Genomic DNA, 19,567 nt, shown 5'->3' with positions numbered 1-19,567 from the left:
AAACCCCGATCATCCGTTTCCAAACTCCCCCCATATGGGATGCAGTCGGGGAATTAAAGTGCCAGACTATGTTTTCCTTTACAGCATAGCCATCAATGAATTTACGAGAGAGACCCTTAAGACTGTTTCTTAATTCTGATTCTGCCGCGACAAGATTGGTGCCATTGTCAGAAAACACGACCTCAGGATGACCTCTGCGAGCCACAAATCGTCTGAAACCGTTCAGAAAGGACTCAACGTCCAATGAATCTAATTTTTCAACGTGAACAGCTCTAATACTCAGGCAAGTAAACATGCAACCGTATCGTTTAATTTCCGACCTACCATATTTTACATGAAATGGTCCGAAAATATCAATGCCTACATACGAGAAGGGTGGCTGTTTGACTCGACACGCTCTTTTGGTAAGTCTGCCATAATTTGGGTACAAGGTTTGGAGTACAGTCGTTTACACGTAACACATGCCTTAATTACTTTATTGATCAGAGGCCTAGCTTTCACTAACCAGAAGTGTTTCTCTGACGATAGCTCAAACCCATTCGACACCTATACATGGGCAACGCTATGAATGTCTTTGACAATGGCCGTAGCAATTACGTGACGACCTGAGATTACACAAGGGTGTTTACCATGAATATCGCTTTCTTTCAATCTACTGCCCATCCTAAGTAATCCACAATCATCTACAAATGGATTTAGCATACATTCGCAGGGTGCTGGTCACTTTAACGGCTTTACCCCGTTGTACTCGTTCCAACTCTGAATTGAACATCATGGACTGGCTTTTATGAACTAAAATAACTTCAGCATGACGGACTTCTTGTACTGATAGGCTTCCTGTAGACTTGCAACCTCCAAGAAATTTGACAAATGGCAACCACCAAGCCAAAGCCCTTTTCACTCTATACCATGACGAGTAATGTTGCATTATTTCGCAAAGTGGATCACTTGAAACTTTATCTGGGTTGCATTTCACAGGGGGATCATTACTTGTGACGGCCTCACATGCTACGACACATGTAGTCTTCCTAACTTCAGGATCATCACATGCCAACTCGACAGGATCAATATCGATAAAGTCCCATTCACTCTTGTACCGGTGCAGCTTATCAGGACCATTTAACCACTTGTCTTTGTCCCATTTAGAGTAGGACAGTCCCCTGGTAACTAGGTCTGCAGGATTGTCCTTAATCTTGATATAAACCCACTGATCTGGGCTACTAAACTCTCTGATCAAGATCTAATTCTCGTTTCAACAAGGTGTCAACCTTGACCGACAGAACCGCAGCCTGCAGTTCAAGTCGTGGTATCGTACATAGCTTAAGAGGGGCAACTTTGTTCTTACTCATGACCAGCTGCACATGGACCATACCCTGCTTATTCGTACAACGAACATAACTACAGCAACCATAACCCTGTGAACTTGCATCAGAAAAATGGTGGAGTTCGATTACGGCATCGTCAAATCTACAAGGCTTAATGCAACGTCCAGTTGACCCACAGAACACAACGATTGCAACCAAAGGTCCCAAACTCTCTCGAGGTCTGGTGGCACTTTCTCATCCCAAGACAGTTTACGAGCTGTTGCCTCTTGAAAGAGCAGTTTCCCTGTGAGTATCACTGGACCCAACAAACCTAGTGGATCAAATATCGACGAGACTATACTGAGCATTCTCCTCCTAGTTAGGCGGGCGGGCTAAATACCCCCTGTTCATTTACCGTGGGACGGTATTGTTATTGAGGAAGTGTGGGACCCTTCAAGCCAAAGCGGGAGACGGTCCACGCATGAACGCACACGTTACAGCCGTGCATGGTAACGGTTTGCAGTGGGGCTTGTATGTTTAGGGCAGACAAAAGATCAGAGGATTAGCAATGTACCAGGTCTTTGCGGTCGGTGAGTAGAAGCCGCCACTGATGGGTATGAAACCGCAGGATTCATTGTTATAAAAATGGTTATTTGTAGCGGGAGCCGGGAGTGCCAACCGTGGGACGGTTTGTAGAAACAGGTCACCCGCTTTCTTTTCAAGCGGGAGCCGATAAAAGAGGGGCTCAATTGAAAGCGGCTCCCGGTAAGTGAACAGGGGGTATTTAGCCTGTCCGCCTTAACAGACCGTCTCCAACGCACTCTACTTCGAAGAAGAATTCGTCAGACGAAATCATCCACTTTATAGCCAAGGTCCTGCTCTCAGATTGAGAACCTAGTTCACGAACTCCCTTAGCCCTACATTCAACGGACACTTCAGACAGTAGCTCTTTGTCATTGACAACAAATTTGGTCAAGTTGAATCCACCTTTACTTAGGTTCTTAGGGGTCTCCGTAATAACGACTTTGGCCTGAGACTTGAAAGCGGTCGAGCTGAGACAATCGTCAACGTAAAACAATTTAGATACCGTATACCTAACAAGGGGATCTACACTTGAGGCATCAACAACTGTTTGCTGCAGGGCATACGCTGAGCTCGACGCACACCATACTCCTCTAAATAGATGCGACGTCATCCGATAGCAATTCAATTGACCATCAACGTACCAAAGAAATCCGAGGGCATCTCTGTCTTTCACCGGTATCCTAACCTGATTGTACATGGCCTCAATGTCTGCTTGGACGGCAATGCTGTGCTGACGGAATCGTAATAAGACAGGTAAAAGTTTATTGATCATATCTGGATCTTGCAAACAACGTTCGTTCAATGATTAACCTCGGAACTTACTGGCACAATCAAAAACCACTCTGAGCTTATCTGGTTTCTTGTCTGACTGCACTGCGTGATGAGGGAGATACCATATTCTATCTATGTTGAACAACTCACGTTCTGGGACCTCTTCAGCATAACCATTATTTAGCAGTTTCTCGACCTCTGCATTATATCTATCGTAGAGACCATCTTTGACAAGTCTTTTACACAAGGTATCTACCTTGGATTTGGTTACAACAAAATTATTCGGGAGAGGTTCCGATCTATCTTTCCAAGGGATGGGAAGCTCATAGTGTCCGTCGACTTTCCTACATTCACATTCACGATCCCACAAAGCAATAAACGACCTATCTTGCTGTGACCATGACAATTGTTCCAATCCTTCATTTTTGATCTCCCACAAACAAGAGACATCGTCACTTACGGTAGAACTCGTTACAAAGTTAGAAATGACCCTACGACTAGGTACATTCATGGGGGAGTGGCCATTAAGACACCATCCGAGTAAGGTACGTACAGCAAAAGGCTGTCCCGGGTTACCCCGCATTATATGGAACAAGGGCCTCCGCATTATCCTGACCTAACAACAAATCTACTGTAACGTTACCACTTTCGTAAGCAGGCATGGGACCAATACCATTGAGATGGTCATACAATGAGTTGTCAATGGCTGCATTCTTCACAGGGATTTCATCAACTACATAAACCAGGGACAACTCTAAAGTGTCGCCTAATTCAGAGGAAATCGACAGATCAACTACCTCTGATCTCCGGATTCCAGACCTATTCAGAGTACTAAGTTGGACATTCTGACTTTTGCCTGTAATCCCCAATTGTCTAACCAAGGTGCGGGAACAAAACAAATTACTAGATCCGCTATCCAACAAAGCAAATGCCTTACACCGTTTGTTTACTATCACCTGAACTATCGGCATATGCGTCTCTCTATCGGTAAACAAACTGACATTCGATATATGGACGTTATTTGACGCATTACCAGCAACATGAATATACATGGTATGTTTTTGACCACAACAATTCACCTTACACACAGATTTTTTACCACAGTTGTCAACACTATGAGATGCAAGTAGGCAGTTATGACATAATTTATGAGCATTGACAAGATTCAATGTTTCTTTTGGACTCATACGTTTGAATCTTTCACAATGCCATAAACGATGTCTCTGATCACATAAAACGCATGGAGGTTCAGGTTTGGCATACAAACCATTCCTGACAACTTGAGTACCTTTGTTTCCTACTTGGTTACTGGTCCCCGAACTGGATTCAGATACTGACATGGAAAAGCTGGTAGATGAAGCTTTCAGTTCAACCTTTGCTCTGTCCGGCCGCTTGGGGTATCCCGTGCCATATACCGGGTCGTTCACTTCAGTAGCAACAATACCTGCGAATTTAACCAATTCTTCAAACAGAGGATAAGAACCATTGGATCGCTTTGATTTGAACACCAGCTTTTTCCATCTCAACTGAAGATAGTTTGGGAATCTACCAACGATTTCAACAATAACAGATTGAGTATTAACTTCATGCAGCATTTCCAATTGACTGAGCACAAGAAATGCATTTTGCATATCATCTGCCATCTGTCGTATATCCTGGGGTGACCTGACCGATTTACCTGATTTTAGTTCTCGTACGAAACGTTCTGTAACTAAGTGGGCATTACCAAAACGGGTATCCAGGATTGAAAGAGCCTGACTATACCCAGTCTCACCCCCTATTAACTGACAGCCCCTGATCGCCTCTTTGAACTGGTGAAAATGCAACGAGTTATACCGCTAAATACATCTAATTCTACTTTTGGCAGATTGAGTAAACGCAACAACTCATTACGTGATAAGTCTTCAGAAATATCTGTGGCAGGAGGAATTTCAACCATAATTTCTGTATGTTTACTGTAATTCTTGACCGAATCCAAAACCGAAATGTAATCACCCTGTTCATCATAGAAGTAAGTATCGCTTACATCAATATCTTCGTCCTCAGTAAGAGTTTCATGATACTCGTTATGGGTTCATGTGAATCTTTTAAACAATTCCTTCAGCCTGACAACATGATCATTAACATTAACTGTGTCGTCTTCACCTATATACTGATTAATTAGATTGATTTCCCTAGTTACCGCTCTCTTCGCCGTAGTCCTTGCAGTCTTCAAGTGCGCCATGGTTGTATGGTGGTGAGATGTCGGCGGTGACTGCGACGTGTATAAAGATGACTACAACTGCAGGGGGCGGGGACGATCACAACGACTGCATGGAGGGATGGCGATGACGACGATGGCTCACGGAGGGAGGAGATGACGGCGACGAGCACAAGGGGGAACGATGACGATAACCGAAAGGAGGGCGATGACGATGATGGCTCACGGGGCGAAGATGACGGCGACGGGCACGGGGTTACGCCGATAGACGCTTCTGGAATGACGGGGATAACTGCTGGATGGACGATTTTTTTTCACTGTCACTGTATGCACCCCCGCTGGAAAAAAACGAGACTGGAAGTCTGTTTGATGCCTTTACCCCGATTTATTCGCGCACCGCTAGTGCAGGTGAAAACTGAAGGAAATACAAAAAATCATATTAAATAATACAATCGTTTAAGCGCAAGTAATCAATTAAGCAATAACATGAACGAACTTAAAGGATCATCGGACAAATTGGTTTGCCCGGGGGTTCTCCAGTTGGCGTGGCAGTGTGCGAAAAACGACCTTTGAACTGTCCGTCGCTGCAGGTAAACTCACTGCACGAGCGCCAAATAAGTTTACCAATGCTGCAGACAGGAACCAGTAGGAGGGTGACCAACGTTGCCATCAGTACGAGGACTTTCCGTGGGGATATCCGTGGGGATATCTCTTTGGGAATTGAACTTCAGCGGAGGTAGCGTTTACTCGTCTGGTCGAAAGGGGGGCCACATCGTCGACTTCTCGCAACCGCGGCAGGGGAGTTCAGCGAATATGGTCGTTCCGTCGTAGCACGGACGATCGCCAGGGTCACATGGCACCCTAGAGAGGGCATCTGCGTTGCCATGTTTCCTCCCTGGTCGATGTTCGATTTGAAGTCGAATTGAGACAAGATTTGAAGCCATCTTGCAATTTGATCGACAGGCTCACGACAAGACATGACCCATCGAAGAGCGCTGTGGTCAGTTCTGATGAGGAACTGTTTGCCCAGTAGGTAGTGTCGGAAGTACTGAAGGAAGGTGACGAAGGTGACGACCAGCATATGCTATCGGCCGTTCTTCCTCCCTCTGGGTCCGATCACACCACTGGAGTTGCACTAGAGTAGCACCGATTGCCTGTATCTGAAGCATCGGTATCAATGATGAATAACCCATAATCATTGGGGTATGACATGACTTCGTTGCCGGTGAGGGCGGCCTTTAATTGCTCAAAAGCCGCTTGACAGTCATGAGTCCACTTAAACGTCTATCCGGCTTCTAACAGAAGATGTAAGGGGCCGGCTATCGTGGCGAATTGGGCTATGAACCTACGGTAGTAAGAACATAGTCCCAGGAAAGAGCGTACTTCAGTTATGTTCTTGGGAGTGGGCAAGTTTTGCACGGCAGAAACTTTACTAGGGTCTGGTTTGACACCATCTGGTGTGATGATGTGACCGAGGAACAGAACTTCCGCCAGGAAGAGTTCACACTTGCTCGGTTTCAGCTTCAGTCCAGCGTTCCCTAGTCGGCGTAGGACTTCACCAAGACGCTCAATATGCTCGGAAAATGTTGATGACAGGATGATGATTTCATCTAGATATATCAGCAGTGTTCGCCATTGCAAACCTTTGAAGACTAGCTCCATACAGCGCTCAAAGGTACTGGGTGCTTTGCATAACCCAAAAGTCATGGTCACGTACTCGTACAGTCCACTTCGGGTTACGAACGCGGTTTTGGGACGGTCTTCCTTCTTCACTTCAATCTGCCAGGAGCCCGACTGCAGATCGAGGGTGCTGAAGAATGTTGCCCCACTCAGGCAATCTAGGCAGTCATCAACACGGGGTAGGGGATACGCGTCACGCCGCGTAACATCGTTCAGCTTACGATAGTCGACAAACGGACGTGTTGTGCCGTCCTTTTCCCTTACAAAACCATCGGTGATGCCCACACTGTTAAAAATGCTGGGCAAAATAACACTGGGTAAACTCCATTTGCAAATTGTTGGTGATTTTTTGTTCAACAATTTAGTAAATTTTGGGGTTGGGCAAGTAAAAAAATTGACCAACGTTGGATGTTTTTTTAGTAAGGTTAGTTGGATAAACATTGCCCAATTAATATGCATTATTACATTGCTTGATCCAACCACGAAGTGTTGGGTAGAAAGTGGGATAATAATCTCAGCAGATGGGCATGATTGCAATGGATCGGGTTACGGTTTCCAGTTGTTGGGATTTTAATCACCGTGCGCACGCGCATTAGAGGACAACGTTGCAACGTACGTACGGCGTGCACACGCGCGCGCACGGCCACGTTACGTTACTGCACTGCACATGCACAGTCGAGTCGAAATGGCGGATCACGAAGTACTAGGCTTGCTGGAGAAGTGGGGCGTTAGCACCCTAATGGACGTGTTTATAGGTGAGAATTTTGCAGCATGTATCAGAATATAGGTCTTACTGTTATAAAGATAACTTATGGTACATGAATTTACGTGTGCATGTGCCTGTCTGAAATCTCTATGCTGAAAGCAAATGTTTGCTAATGTGCAGCTAGCCCAGGGTTGCAGTTCTTAATGCAAAGTGCAAGCTGAGTCCATAATCGATATAGGCCTAACGTTAAGCATGAGTGATGCCAGGTCTATCGTTTTCCATAGCCTTATCATTCTCTTCACCGTAAGTCAAGAATCATTACCTGTGATATATTATTCCCAACATTTTGATAATAAATCAATTTGGATATAATGAGCTAAGCTAAAGTATTAATAATGTGCAAGGCATGGTAATTTAGGCCCCTCTTTCCCAAAGATTGGGAATATGCATGCTCCTAATGTCCAACAATTGGGCATTTGTTCCCATTCTCCTTAAAAATTGGGTATGTTTGTTTGCTTTTCTAAAATGTTGAGTATTTTGTACTTTTATCTCCCAATTCTTTATTACTATTTTGCCCAAATAACGGGGAAAGAGGTCCTGGGTCTGCCCATAAATTGTGGTGCCAGTCCTATTGTCCCTCAAGATTGGGAATACATGCTCCCTTCTACCCAACATTTGGCTAAGCTCATATTTTCTTAGAAAATTGTTGGATGATTATTCTCCAACATTTGGGAACAATATCCCTATAGAAAAATAATGATACACAAAACTAAACCAAACAAAGAATAACATTTAAAAAAATAACCAAAACAGTCTGTATAAAGGGTAGCTATTCATACATGTTATTAAAACTACCCGGCGACTAACTTAATGCTCTTTTTTTTTTCTTACAGATAATGGCATAGACATGACGGCCCTTCGATTGCTGACAGAAGCAGATATAGCGCAACTTATTCCGAAAGTTGGTGTACGGGTGAAGTTTGTTGAAAAGTGGAAGAATCATGTGAGTTGGTAGTATTTGTGATAAGGCACTTGTGATCAGGGATAATGCTGTGCTACAAATCTTTGATTGAAATCTGTGGTGGCATCAAAGACTTATTCAACCATTTAAAATATATCCACGATGTGCATTCTGGCACTTCCACCATTGTTATTTGCAGACAAGATGGTTGTCTGGCAACATTTCACCATCTGTCATCATATAGGCGCCACATTTTGGCAGAGCACACAGACACTGCAGCAGCTACATATAGGCCTAATATGCCACAGGAAACATCTGATTCAGAAATTGAAATGGAGCAGAATGATGAGTTTGATGAACCACATGATGACATTGATGAGTGGACAGGTGTAGATGAGCTCTTTGAATCTGTTTCATATTTCATAGCAAGCATGAGGGCATCAAGTATGCCTTATTCCAGCATTCAGAAAGTGATACTTGAAGTTAAGAGTTGATCAAAGTGGTGGTTAATCACATGCACAAAAGGTTTCAGCTTACAATGCAGGAGGTTCGAAGGAATATGCAGTTAGCGGAAGAAGATGTCAATAAGCTAGGACAAGTGTTTGATGAGTATGATCTTGTACAAAAAACATTTAATGAACTTAGATCTCAGCACAACCAGGATAAGTACTTCAGAGAAAAAGGATATCTTGTCAGCCCTGAAGAAAAAGTTCTGGGTCAATCGTTCGTTTCACAAGGTGATAGCTCATCAGGAGGTGTTCGTCAAACCCTGAAAAATGACACTTTCCAGTACGTTCCCATCACTCAGACGATAAAAAGACACTTGGAGCAACCAGGAATCATAACAGCAATCCTGAATCAGCAACCCTCTGAGGATGATTGTCTGTTGAGAACATATCTCGATGGCAGTTACTACAAAACTAAATTTTCAGCACAAAACAACATTGTCATTCCAATATTGCTGTACTGCGACGATTATGAAACAGGTAATCCCCTCGGGTCAAAAAAAGGCACAAATAAGCTAGCTGGATTCTATATTAGTCTGTTGTGTCTTCCGCTTCAGTTCCAAGCTTCACTCAGTAACATTTTGTTGGCTGCATGTGGAAAAAGAACAGAGATTGCAAAGTATGGAATCGACAAAATACTGTCAGCAATTGTGAAAGATTTTGAGGACATGCAAGAACAAGGTCTCGAGATATCATGTGAAGAGTACACGGGATCTGTTAGACCTGTCCTTTTTCAAGCAATTGGTGACAACCTAGGACTTCATGAGGTACTGGGTTTTGTTGGAAGCTTCATTGCCAATTTTCCCTGTCGATTTTGCAAAGCTCCAAGGGAGACTACTAGAACACAGCTTGTTGAAGATGTTGCGCTTCTTCGAACCAAGGATAGTGTAGATGCAGATGTTCTTGTGAATAATGTGTCAGAGACAGGTATCCGGCGATCCTCCGAATTAAATAAGCTGACAGGATTCCATGTCAGTGAAAGTTCTGCTGTAGATGTCATGCATGACTTTTTGGAGGGCATCATTCCACTGGAAATGAAACTTACCCTGAAAGTTCTCATTAAAAAAAGGATGTTTTACCCTTGGCACAGTTAACAATCGGCTGTCTTCGTTCAGCTACGGGTCGGTAGATAAAAAAAACAAACCAAGTCCCATACAACAATCAGCTATTACAAATCCATGGGGCTCTAGTGGTCAAAAATCAGCTCAATCAAAGTGTTTAGCTCTGTATCTTCCACTTATCATTGGTGACCTTATTAGCGAGGAATTAATGTCATGTCATCTTTTAGCTTGCTGCAATTTAAAGAAGCCTAATCGTGCAAATTTTTTTGTTTGATATAGCCCGGGTGCAATTGAAAAAAATGCATTGTTTGAAAGTGTAGTTACTGCTTTCCCATGCTTGAAGGACCCACAGGGAACTACAGGATACGTAAGTGCCTTTTCATTATATCAAGCAGATTGTGTTCAAAATATGACATGCTCAAAACAATTTATTTGCATGAAACAGTTGTCAGTGTTAAATCCCATTGCCCAACTTGATAGTGAGTGAATATAATAATGAGAATAATTGTGATGCGATTGTCAGGAGTAATGCTGAGATTGACCTCTTTCTAAATCTGTAATTTTGACCGGGGTTGACAAATGATGAATGGATTTTTTTATGTTTGCAAATCCTCCATTTAAATATTGACATATTTATATTGGTACCTACTTTCTTGTTATGCAGGAAGCATTTTACACCAAAGAAGCGAAAGGATGTCCAGCAACTGGATATTTAGAAGAGCACCTACGCTATGTGCGTAAGCACATGCTACAAAAGGCAAAGCCACATCAAGAATGTACATCAAGTAAGCAATTTCCTGTATGGTCAGTCAATGGGATTAACTCACACTTCTACAGCATCTTAAAAGAGAGGGGTTGGAATATGTCCTCTGTTGTGTTCGTACGTCAATAATACCCGATTAAGGAGGGACTGAGATTAGGGATACTTTTCTGGTTGCTTCGTATTGTATTCACGTTCCATGTCCTGCCATAACACACTAGAGTACACACGTACTAGAATGTACCGACGATTAACAAATGACGTCATACACTGGTTGCACTATAAATAGATCACTGCAGTCTGCATACACTACATCCTCTCCCCCCTTAATATGGAAGCTGTACACACAAAAAATATAATTTTCAACCCTATGAAAATGTCCTCGACTGAAAATTCTGTCTATAAAGCAATGTCACACCTCATAAAAAAAATGCTAATCCTACAAACACTTGTTGCAAGAAAATCAAAGTTCAAAAACAAAGAAAATCCTTTTTTCCATAATTAAATCCAAGTCCCTAGACAAGGTAGCAATGGCTTTTTTCTCTTCCTGCCCTTAATTTGAATAAACTGAACTTCCCTTAGGATTTCCTTCTTGTTTGCTTATTTTTTTCCTTTTTAACCCATGACATTCCAATACCGTACAATTTCAACTGCAACCTTTTTTTGTTTGTTTCAAAACTGCAACTCTAAAAACTTGTTTAAACAACTTGAGTAACAAGATACATGTAAACATTAACACAACTGTAACAACTCAAAGTGCCGTACATGCACCTCTTAACTCTCATGCAGGCCTCTGCGAACAACAGTTAGGTTATTCCATAGACTCAATGAGTCTGTCTGGGGGTTTGCTGACCCTTGACGAGCGACGTAGGGGTTTGGGTGAAACACTGGAACCTGCGGTTCCGGTCGGTGTCGCCGATTGTGAAGTTTGCTCACCATTTGTGACGTTTGAGGGTGGCGCGTGTGTACGTTCTGTCTGAGGAATTTGCGAGCCAACGACTGGAGCTGTCTCAGCGGTAGGGATAAACACCGGAATGGATGCTAGGTCAGACCTATCAGTATCTTGGTGAGCTGAGGTGTGCATCCCATTCCTTGAGTTCTGAGAATGACTGGTTGTTGACCGTTCTGCTCTTCTCATCTGATCCACGTGTCTTTTCCACACTCGACCATCCTGCAAAATTACCACATAAGACTTTGGGGCTGTGCGCTCTGCGACTGTGGCCAGCCACCAGGTCTGTTTGTCGTGGTGCAACTTTTGGTTGCTCTGCATGTTGACCACCTTGCGTTCAACGTCCGGGCGTAGCAAGGACAAACGAGTACGCAGTTCGCGTCCTAGGAACAAACTCGCAGGAGTACGACCGGTTGTTGCATGTGTCGTAGTGCGATATGTCAACAGGAAACTGTCGATGCGTTGTTGCAAACTCCGACCACTCGATTTGCTCGAGCTGAGAGCGCGTTTGAAGGATTGAACCATTCGTTCTGCTGCACCATTACTTGCGGCGTGGTACGGTGCAACTCTTACGTGTTTTACGCCATTCACCTTGAGGAACCGTTGGAACTCCTCACTTGTGAATTGCGGTCCATTGTCACTGACAAGTTGGTAGGGGATGCCATACCTGCTGAATAAGTCTCGCAGCACCGTGATGGTTGCATTCGCGGTGGTGCTACTCATGTGGAAGATTTCTGGCCATTTTGCGTATGCGTCAATGACGATCAGGAAATCGTGACCATCTTTCTGCGCGAAATCGATGTGAATTCTGTGCCACGAAGAGCTAGGCCACACCCATGGCATTAGGGGTGCCACAGCTGGAAGGTGTCTAGTCTGTTGACAGCTAGCACAGAGACGAACAGTCTGTTCGATGTCGCGATCGATGTTAGGCCACCAAACGTAGCTTCGTGCAATTTCTTTCATCCTGACAATCCCTGGATGCGCATCATGTAACTCACCCAGAATGAACTTTTGGTACTTGTAGGGTATCACAACTCTTAATCCCCACAACAAACAGTCCTGTTCCGTGGATAGTTCGTGTCTGCGATTGAAGAAAGGTTTGAGGCGTTCGTCCCTTACCTCTGCTGGCCATCCACTTTTAGTGAACTCTAACACGCGCGAAAGCACAGGATCAGTTCTTGTAGCGTGTGAGATCTCCTTACTGGTCACAGGTAGGCTATCGAGGCGTTTGTCCTCGATGTTGTAGATAGCGTCTTCGTCGTTCTCCTCCATTGTGGGTAATGGGAGACGTGAGAGCGCGTCCGCGAGCACATTCTGCGAAGATGGAATGAACTGCAAGTCGTAGTCAAATGCGGACAACATTACAGCCCATCGCTGAAGACGTTGTGTTGCAAGGGTTGGAATCGACGTTTTGGGACCAAGTATTCGCTCCAATGGCTTGTGATCAGTCCGTATGGTAAATTTCCTTCCGTAGAGATATGTGCGGAAGCGCTTGAGACCAAACATGATTGCCAGGGCCTCCTTGTCCAGTTGCGCGTAGCCCTTCTCATGTTTATTGAGTGAGCGTGAAGCATATGCTATAGGATGTCTGGAGCCGTCAGCGTACACATGCAGCATGACTGCTCCAAGTCCATATGGTGATGCGTCCGTTGCGAGCTCGAGAGGGAGTGCTGGGTCGTAGTGAGCGAGAAGTTTGTCTGAACTGATGGCGTCCTTCACTGCCTCAAATGCCCTGGTACATTCATCCGTCCACTGCCAAGGACAATCCCCGAGCAGTTCGTTTAACGGATGGGCCATGGTCGACAGGTTGGGAAGGAACTGCGCTTGGAAGTTGACCATCCCCAACCATGAGCGAAGCTCTGTGACATTCTGTGGAACTGGAGCGTTGCGTATCGCGTCAACCTTGTCGTCGGTTGGCTGAATCCCTTTTGAAGAAATTCGGCGTCCCATGTAGATTACGCTCTCCTGCATGAACCGACACTTTTCGGTCTTCAACCTAAGACCGTATTTCCGGAATCTCTGGAAAACGTTCTTTACATTGCGGAGATGTTCCTCATCCGTCTTGCCTGTAACAAGCACATCATCCATGATTGCGCATGTGCTGTCCAGACCTGCGAGTACTTGTTCGATGAATCTCTGCCAAATTGCAGGACTCGATGAGATACCGAATGGTAAGCGTGTATACCGATACAGTCCCTTGTGCGTGTTAATCGTGACGTATTCTTGGGATTTGTCGTCGAGCAACATTTGCTGATATGCGCATTTCAAGTCGATTTTGGAGAATTTCTCCCCACCGGCTAGCTTGCTGAATACTTCCTCCGAAGTAGGTATGGGGTACTGATCGGTGTGGATTGATTTGTTTACAGTATTTTTGTAATCCCCACACAGGCGTACCGTGCCATCTGCTTTGGGTACACACACCAGGGGTGTCGCCCACTCGCTGAAATCAACTGGGTAGATGATTGTCTCTTGCTCCATTCTGGCGAGTTCCTTTTCGACTGCGGGGCGAAGAGCCAATGGCACTGTGCGAGCCTTGTGGAAAACTGGAATAGCGTCTTCCTTGACGTGCAGTGTTGCCTTAACTCCACGTACTGTGCCTAACTCTGGTTGAAAAATGTCCTTATATTCACTTTTCAACTCAGCGATTGGGTCAGATTTCACACCGTATTGACCCTGAGAAAACAGATTAGGCCAGTCCAGCTTGAGAACTGTCAACCACTCCCTGCCCAACAAGGGTGGTGCGTACTTGTCTGCGTGGACGATGATTAGTGGTAACGTTGCTTTCTGGTCGCCGTACTGAACCTCGACAACCAGTTGGCCCAAAATTCGCAATTGGGCACCCGCGTAAGCGTGTAGGACACGATTCACCGGTTGCATTGGAATGTGCCCCAAATATTTGTGATAGTCTGACTGGCTCATGATTGATGCAGCGGCACCTGTGTCAAGTTCCATTTGTATGGGAATGTTCGCGATCTTGACAGGAACCTTGATAGTTGAAGTACGGCTGTACGTATCGGCTGTCGTGTCTCCTGACGTATCCGCTTTTGACTTATCGGAAGTCGTAACCGTAAAAACCGAGTCGACGAATGTACTGTCATCGCGACATGCGTCATCAGTGGGATCGTAAAGTTCGCGAGCGTTTTCGTCGTCTCCCACATAGCGAACGCGTCCTTTGGGCTTGGTTCGCTGTTGGGGCGTGTATTTCGTGGTTGGTGGTGCAGGGCCTGATTTACTATCAGACTTGCACTCTGACTGCAAATGTCCCACTTTCTTGCACTTGTAGCATGTGGCACTCTTGTATCGGCAATCATCGCGATTGTGATTGTTCAGTCCACAGCGGTCGCAATGCTTCCTTGGTTGCGACGACCTCGGCTTTTGCCATTTTTGATTACGCTTGTAGTGAGAAGTCACCCTATTCACTGGTTTAGTCTCCACGGTGCCCATGTCTCTCACATTCTTTGCAGCAGCCTCCTCTGCGAGAGCAAGATCCAGAGTTTGTTGGAAATTGTAGTTGCGTGCGAGCAGTTTCTTTTGGATGCTCTCAGACTGCAGCCCACAGATGAATCTATCGCGCAAACTCTCCTGCAGTTGATCCCCCGCAAAGTCACAATATACAGCCATTTTCTTCAAATGAGCAACGTATTCACAGATCGATTGTCCTGGCATTTGTCTAGCATTATGAAATCGAAATCTCTCTGCGACTGCCAGTCTCTTGGGTCTGTAGTGTCCCCGTAACAGTTTACACAAATCCTCGAATGACTTTTCCTTGGGTTGTTGCGGAAAAGACAAGTCCTTAAGTGTCTTATATGCCGTGAAACCAATGCTGCTCAACAAAATAGCCTTGCGTTTGACAGCGTTTGCCTCTGTCTCCGCAATGTCCACAGCAATGAAATACTGATCAAGTCTCTCCAAATATGTATCAATATCACCGTCCACTGGGTTAAATTCCTCGAACACAGTTCTCTGAAAAGTCGCCATTATTGTTTATCGTAGAACGTATCGTTACTATGCGTCGTCAACCATGCATGGAACAATGGCGATGTACATGTACGTTGTACTGTGTACCGCGTATCGTGTGTGCAAAAGTTATCACCGTACGTGTCGAGAAAACTTTGCAAAAAGTCCGTAAAAACTCACCGTCGTTTCACACAATTACAGTCCGTAGATAATCCAGTGCGTAACCCGTGTGTTCAAGGTTCATCCTCGTCGCCACTGTTGTGTTCGTACGTCAATAATACCCGATTAAGGAGGGACTGAGATTAGGGATACTTTTCTGGTTGCTTCGTATTGTATTCACGTTCCATGTCCTGCCATAACACACTAGAGTACACACGTACTAGAATGTACCGACGATTAACAAATGACGTCATACACTGGTTGCACTATAAATAGATCACTGCAGTCTGCATACACTACATCCTCTGATGACCCTTGACATAATCTTCTGATCTAGCTTCAATGCATGTTTTCTCTGTCACTGATCCTTGAACAATTTTCGGATGCTGTGTGCTGTCTTACAATTAATCATTAATGTCAGTTTGACACGAGAACCTTAAAAACTAAGGGTTAATCAATTATAATGTTTGTTCAAAAAATATTTCTTAGGGAATATAATACACGCGAGATATCATAAAACACCATACTATGATTCCAATTACTATTTTGGCTGATGCCAAAAATGAACTAGTGTGATAGAAAAAAGTGACAAATTACAAAATGGAAGTGAAGAGATTATTAAAACAAAATGTTAATTGTTCTGCCCGTCCCTATTGTAATTCTAGCATCAGATGCTGCCACTGGTGAAGCAGAGCAACCAGCTGAGACAACACAGGATCACCAGTCCAAGATTGAACGGCTCAAAGATAATGTGGAGCCTGCTGACAAGGTACAGGAGCTCATAGAAGTAACAGCTAGCTACCGAAGAGAGTGGATCAAGAATAAGGAGAGAACTGTGGCCGAGATTCTTCGGGAATTCCCAAGACTATTGGACAGTAACATGGTAAGATGTTTTCTGTTGATGACTCAGACTAGATGTAATAGGCCTATATTCCAAGTCATGGAACAGTATTGGAGTCACCAAACATCAAGTTGAGTCGAGTTCTACAAGTTTTTCCAGACAAAACAAATAAATCCACTAGAACATGGAAATGCTGGCCTGCCGTGAACGTAGATATAGAGGACAGTGCACACAAAGTTTGTAGGACCTTTAAAACACACAATTATCTTGATGTATATTTCTCCCATATTTTCACTGTAGATTGAGCAGGATTATCATTTGGCGTACCCCTTATCAGCTGACAGTCTGTACGACAGATGGAGTGCCATGGTCGACCCTATCATTGAGTATGGTACAAGAATGTGCCCTTTGTGGAAGGAGACATTGGAGCTACCACAAGATATGATCCTGGACAAATTGACAAAAGGTAAGGGTCACCAGTTTAAAATCATAAATTCAAAGAAATGTCCAGACAGCAGTGACCCCACCCCCTGCCAATCACCTGTAGCATTTTGCCTTTTTTCTCTCTGAATATTTGAAAGTGCCAGCACCACCGGTACCAGCAAACCAGTGCACCCCACTTGGCTTCACCTCTGTTATGGGTGTGGCGTTTATTTCTTTCACAGACAGAAATAATAGGTAGACAACTTATCATAACAAGTGTTTATTTTGCCCGGTGCACCCTCCTGAGCCCAAAAATCTTTCCACAGTGCATGGCCAGCCCATAACTGGACTCAAATCCAAGGCTGGAGACGTGCATTCTTTTTTTAGCTCTACAAATATTTTTCTGTCCTTCATTTCTCATAGATCAGAAGTCCATTTTGGCTTTGATCATCGTGCCTGTCATCTTTGAGGGGAATTCCAAGAAAAGAGCTGCTGGGAGAAGCACTATCAAAGATGTAGTTGGATTTTTCATTGACAGACAACGGGTAAGTGGATGTTACATTTCTCTAAAAACAATTAACACTTTCTTCCTATCTTCGTTTCTTGGGTATTCTTAATTAAACACCAGCGTTAGTTATTCCGCATTTTCTTTGCAATTAATTACACACCTGTGAAGGGGTGCAAGCCTGCTAGGCTGATTCTCTGACCTTACAATTTTAAGTGGGATAGGGAACCAGACTATAGGAACATGATTGGGTTTATGTGCTTTTTTCCCCACAAGCCCAAAACGTGAAACAAGTCAGTTCAACAATATTTGCTAAAAACATACTCTTTCCAATCCATTTATTTCTGAATATTACAACAAAGGCAAATGTTGTACATTCCCTTTAAGTGTCCGGCTTCCACTCTTCCGGTTTTGAAATGAATGCTCTCAGCTTGAATTTAAAATGTCATCTGCAACAGTGTTGAGAACGAATGTTTTCAAGAAGATTAGATAGCAAGAAAACCATTAATTTCTTTTTCATTATGCAGGATATCATCAACATGCCGCAGTACCTAAAGAAGGTTGATCCAAAGACTCATCCCCAGCCGTTTGTACTGTCACTGAGCAGTGCGAATCATCTGGAATCCAGAAATGCCTTCGTCATCATTGAGAAGCAAGCCATACCTCAGCCATCTATCCTGAAAGCAGTTGATGTGTGCTACAAAGCGCACTACATACTGGATTGCGAGTACCAACAGCAGTGCCAGGGGGTGTGGACTTTCTTTGAAAAGTGTGTGTACAGACAAGAAGGTGTCAAGACCAGAGACAATGCTTGCCTGAGAGGCCTATGTGCTTACCTTGCACACAAAAATGTTCTCTAAACACTGCAGCAGACATGCAGTGCATACAGCATGTATGTTCCTGTATTTTTTAAGGATACCAGGCGAGTTTGTCCTTATAGAGGGACCCCATTGCAGTTGGTCTTTACAAGATTTTACAACTTTGTTTAAGACATGAGTTTTTTTGAATTTGTTCTATTTGTAAGAAACTCTCAAAGTCTTGAGGGGAGTAGTAGTATTACTACTAGAAAGAGTGAAGTACATTTTGCATTATATTTTCGAAACAATGTTATTGTAACATCTGCTACTTCTTATCGAAAAAGGTGTCTCAAGTTTCTTATAAAAAAATTCCAGAAAAAAACATTTCTGTTTCCAGGCAAATTGTTTTTCTATACTTGAGAAGCCATTAAGGTCTTTGCAAGATGTAGATTTTGAAACCCTATGCTTTTCCTGTTTCTATTTGAAATTTGTTAGAAACTTTAAAAGTCTTGAGGATAAGTAGTAGATGTTACAACTTTGTTTTGCAAAAGACATGTTGTAACATATGCTACTTGTCCTCAATATTTTCTTTTGAAGAAGAAGTGCGACTTGTTTGCCTGAGATGCCTGCAGGCTTACCTTGCACACAGAAATGTTCTCTAAACACTGCAGCAGACGTGCAGTGCATACAGCGTGTATGTTCCTATATTTTTAGGATACCAGGCGAGATTGTCCTTATAGTGGGACCCCATTGCAGTTGGTCTTTACAAGATTTTACAACTTTGTTTGAAAATTTCATTTTCTTGGATCTGTTCTATTGTGAGAAAATGTCAAAGTCTTGAGGGGAAATAGTAGTATTCCCATTTTTTTAAACAAACATGTTACTTTTTTTTGTTGTTTTTTATTTGCAAAAGAAACCTGCGACTCAATTTCCTAAACCATCATTTTGTAACATCTGTTACTTCTCTTCAAGAAGTTGTCTTGAGTTTGTAACAAACAAAATTCAGAAAAAAAATAAAAGCATTTCTGTTTCAAAGCAATTGTTTTTCTATATTTGAGAAACCATTAAGGTTTTACCTAAGATGTAGATGTTTAAATGTTTTTTTCTGAAACGAATAGGATTTCCCTGTTTTTTATTTGGAATTTGTGGATAAGTCTTGAGGATAAATAGTGGATGTTACAACTCGCTTTCAAACAGACATGTTGTAACATCTGCCATATCTCCTCAAGACATTTAAAGTTTCTTACAGAAAAGAAAAAAAACATGTTATTTATTTGAAACAACTTATTCGTTCCTTATATTTTTTTCTTCAATTTGAAAAAAAACCTGTATGTTTTTAAGGCCTTGTTGAGTAGAAATTATTTGTTAATAAAAATAATAAAAAGAAGAGGGAGAAACAAAA

The 19,567-nt window shown here is 43.3% G+C and overlaps 1 protein-coding gene across 1 annotated transcript; it reads left to right on the top strand.

The window, feature by feature from the left end:
• The first annotated feature begins 7,138 nt into the window (after positions 1 to 7,138).
• Positions 7,139 to 19,563, top strand: LOC119733072. The gene is made up of 9 exons (XM_038206653.1): positions 7,139 to 7,295; positions 8,140 to 8,249; positions 9,271 to 9,332; positions 10,054 to 10,141; positions 10,439 to 10,559; positions 16,265 to 16,482; positions 16,741 to 16,906; positions 17,287 to 17,408; positions 17,896 to 19,563. Exons 1-9 carry the CDS (start codon positions 7,208 to 7,210, stop codon positions 18,226 to 18,228), a joined length of 1,308 nt encoding a protein of 435 aa, XP_038062581.1. The 5' UTR covers positions 7,139 to 7,207; the 3' UTR covers positions 18,229 to 19,563.
• The last annotated feature ends 4 nt before the right edge of the window (positions 19,564 to 19,567 follow it).

Source organism: Patiria miniata, unplaced genomic scaffold (genome assembly GCF_015706575.1).
Source record: "Patiria miniata isolate m_02_andy unplaced genomic scaffold, ASM1570657v1 HiC_scaffold_25, whole genome shotgun sequence".
NCBI lineage: Eukaryota > Metazoa > Echinodermata > Asteroidea > Valvatida > Asterinidae > Patiria > Patiria miniata.
Note: the sequence above shows the minus strand (reverse complement) of the source record. Positions and strands in the feature narration are given on the sequence as shown.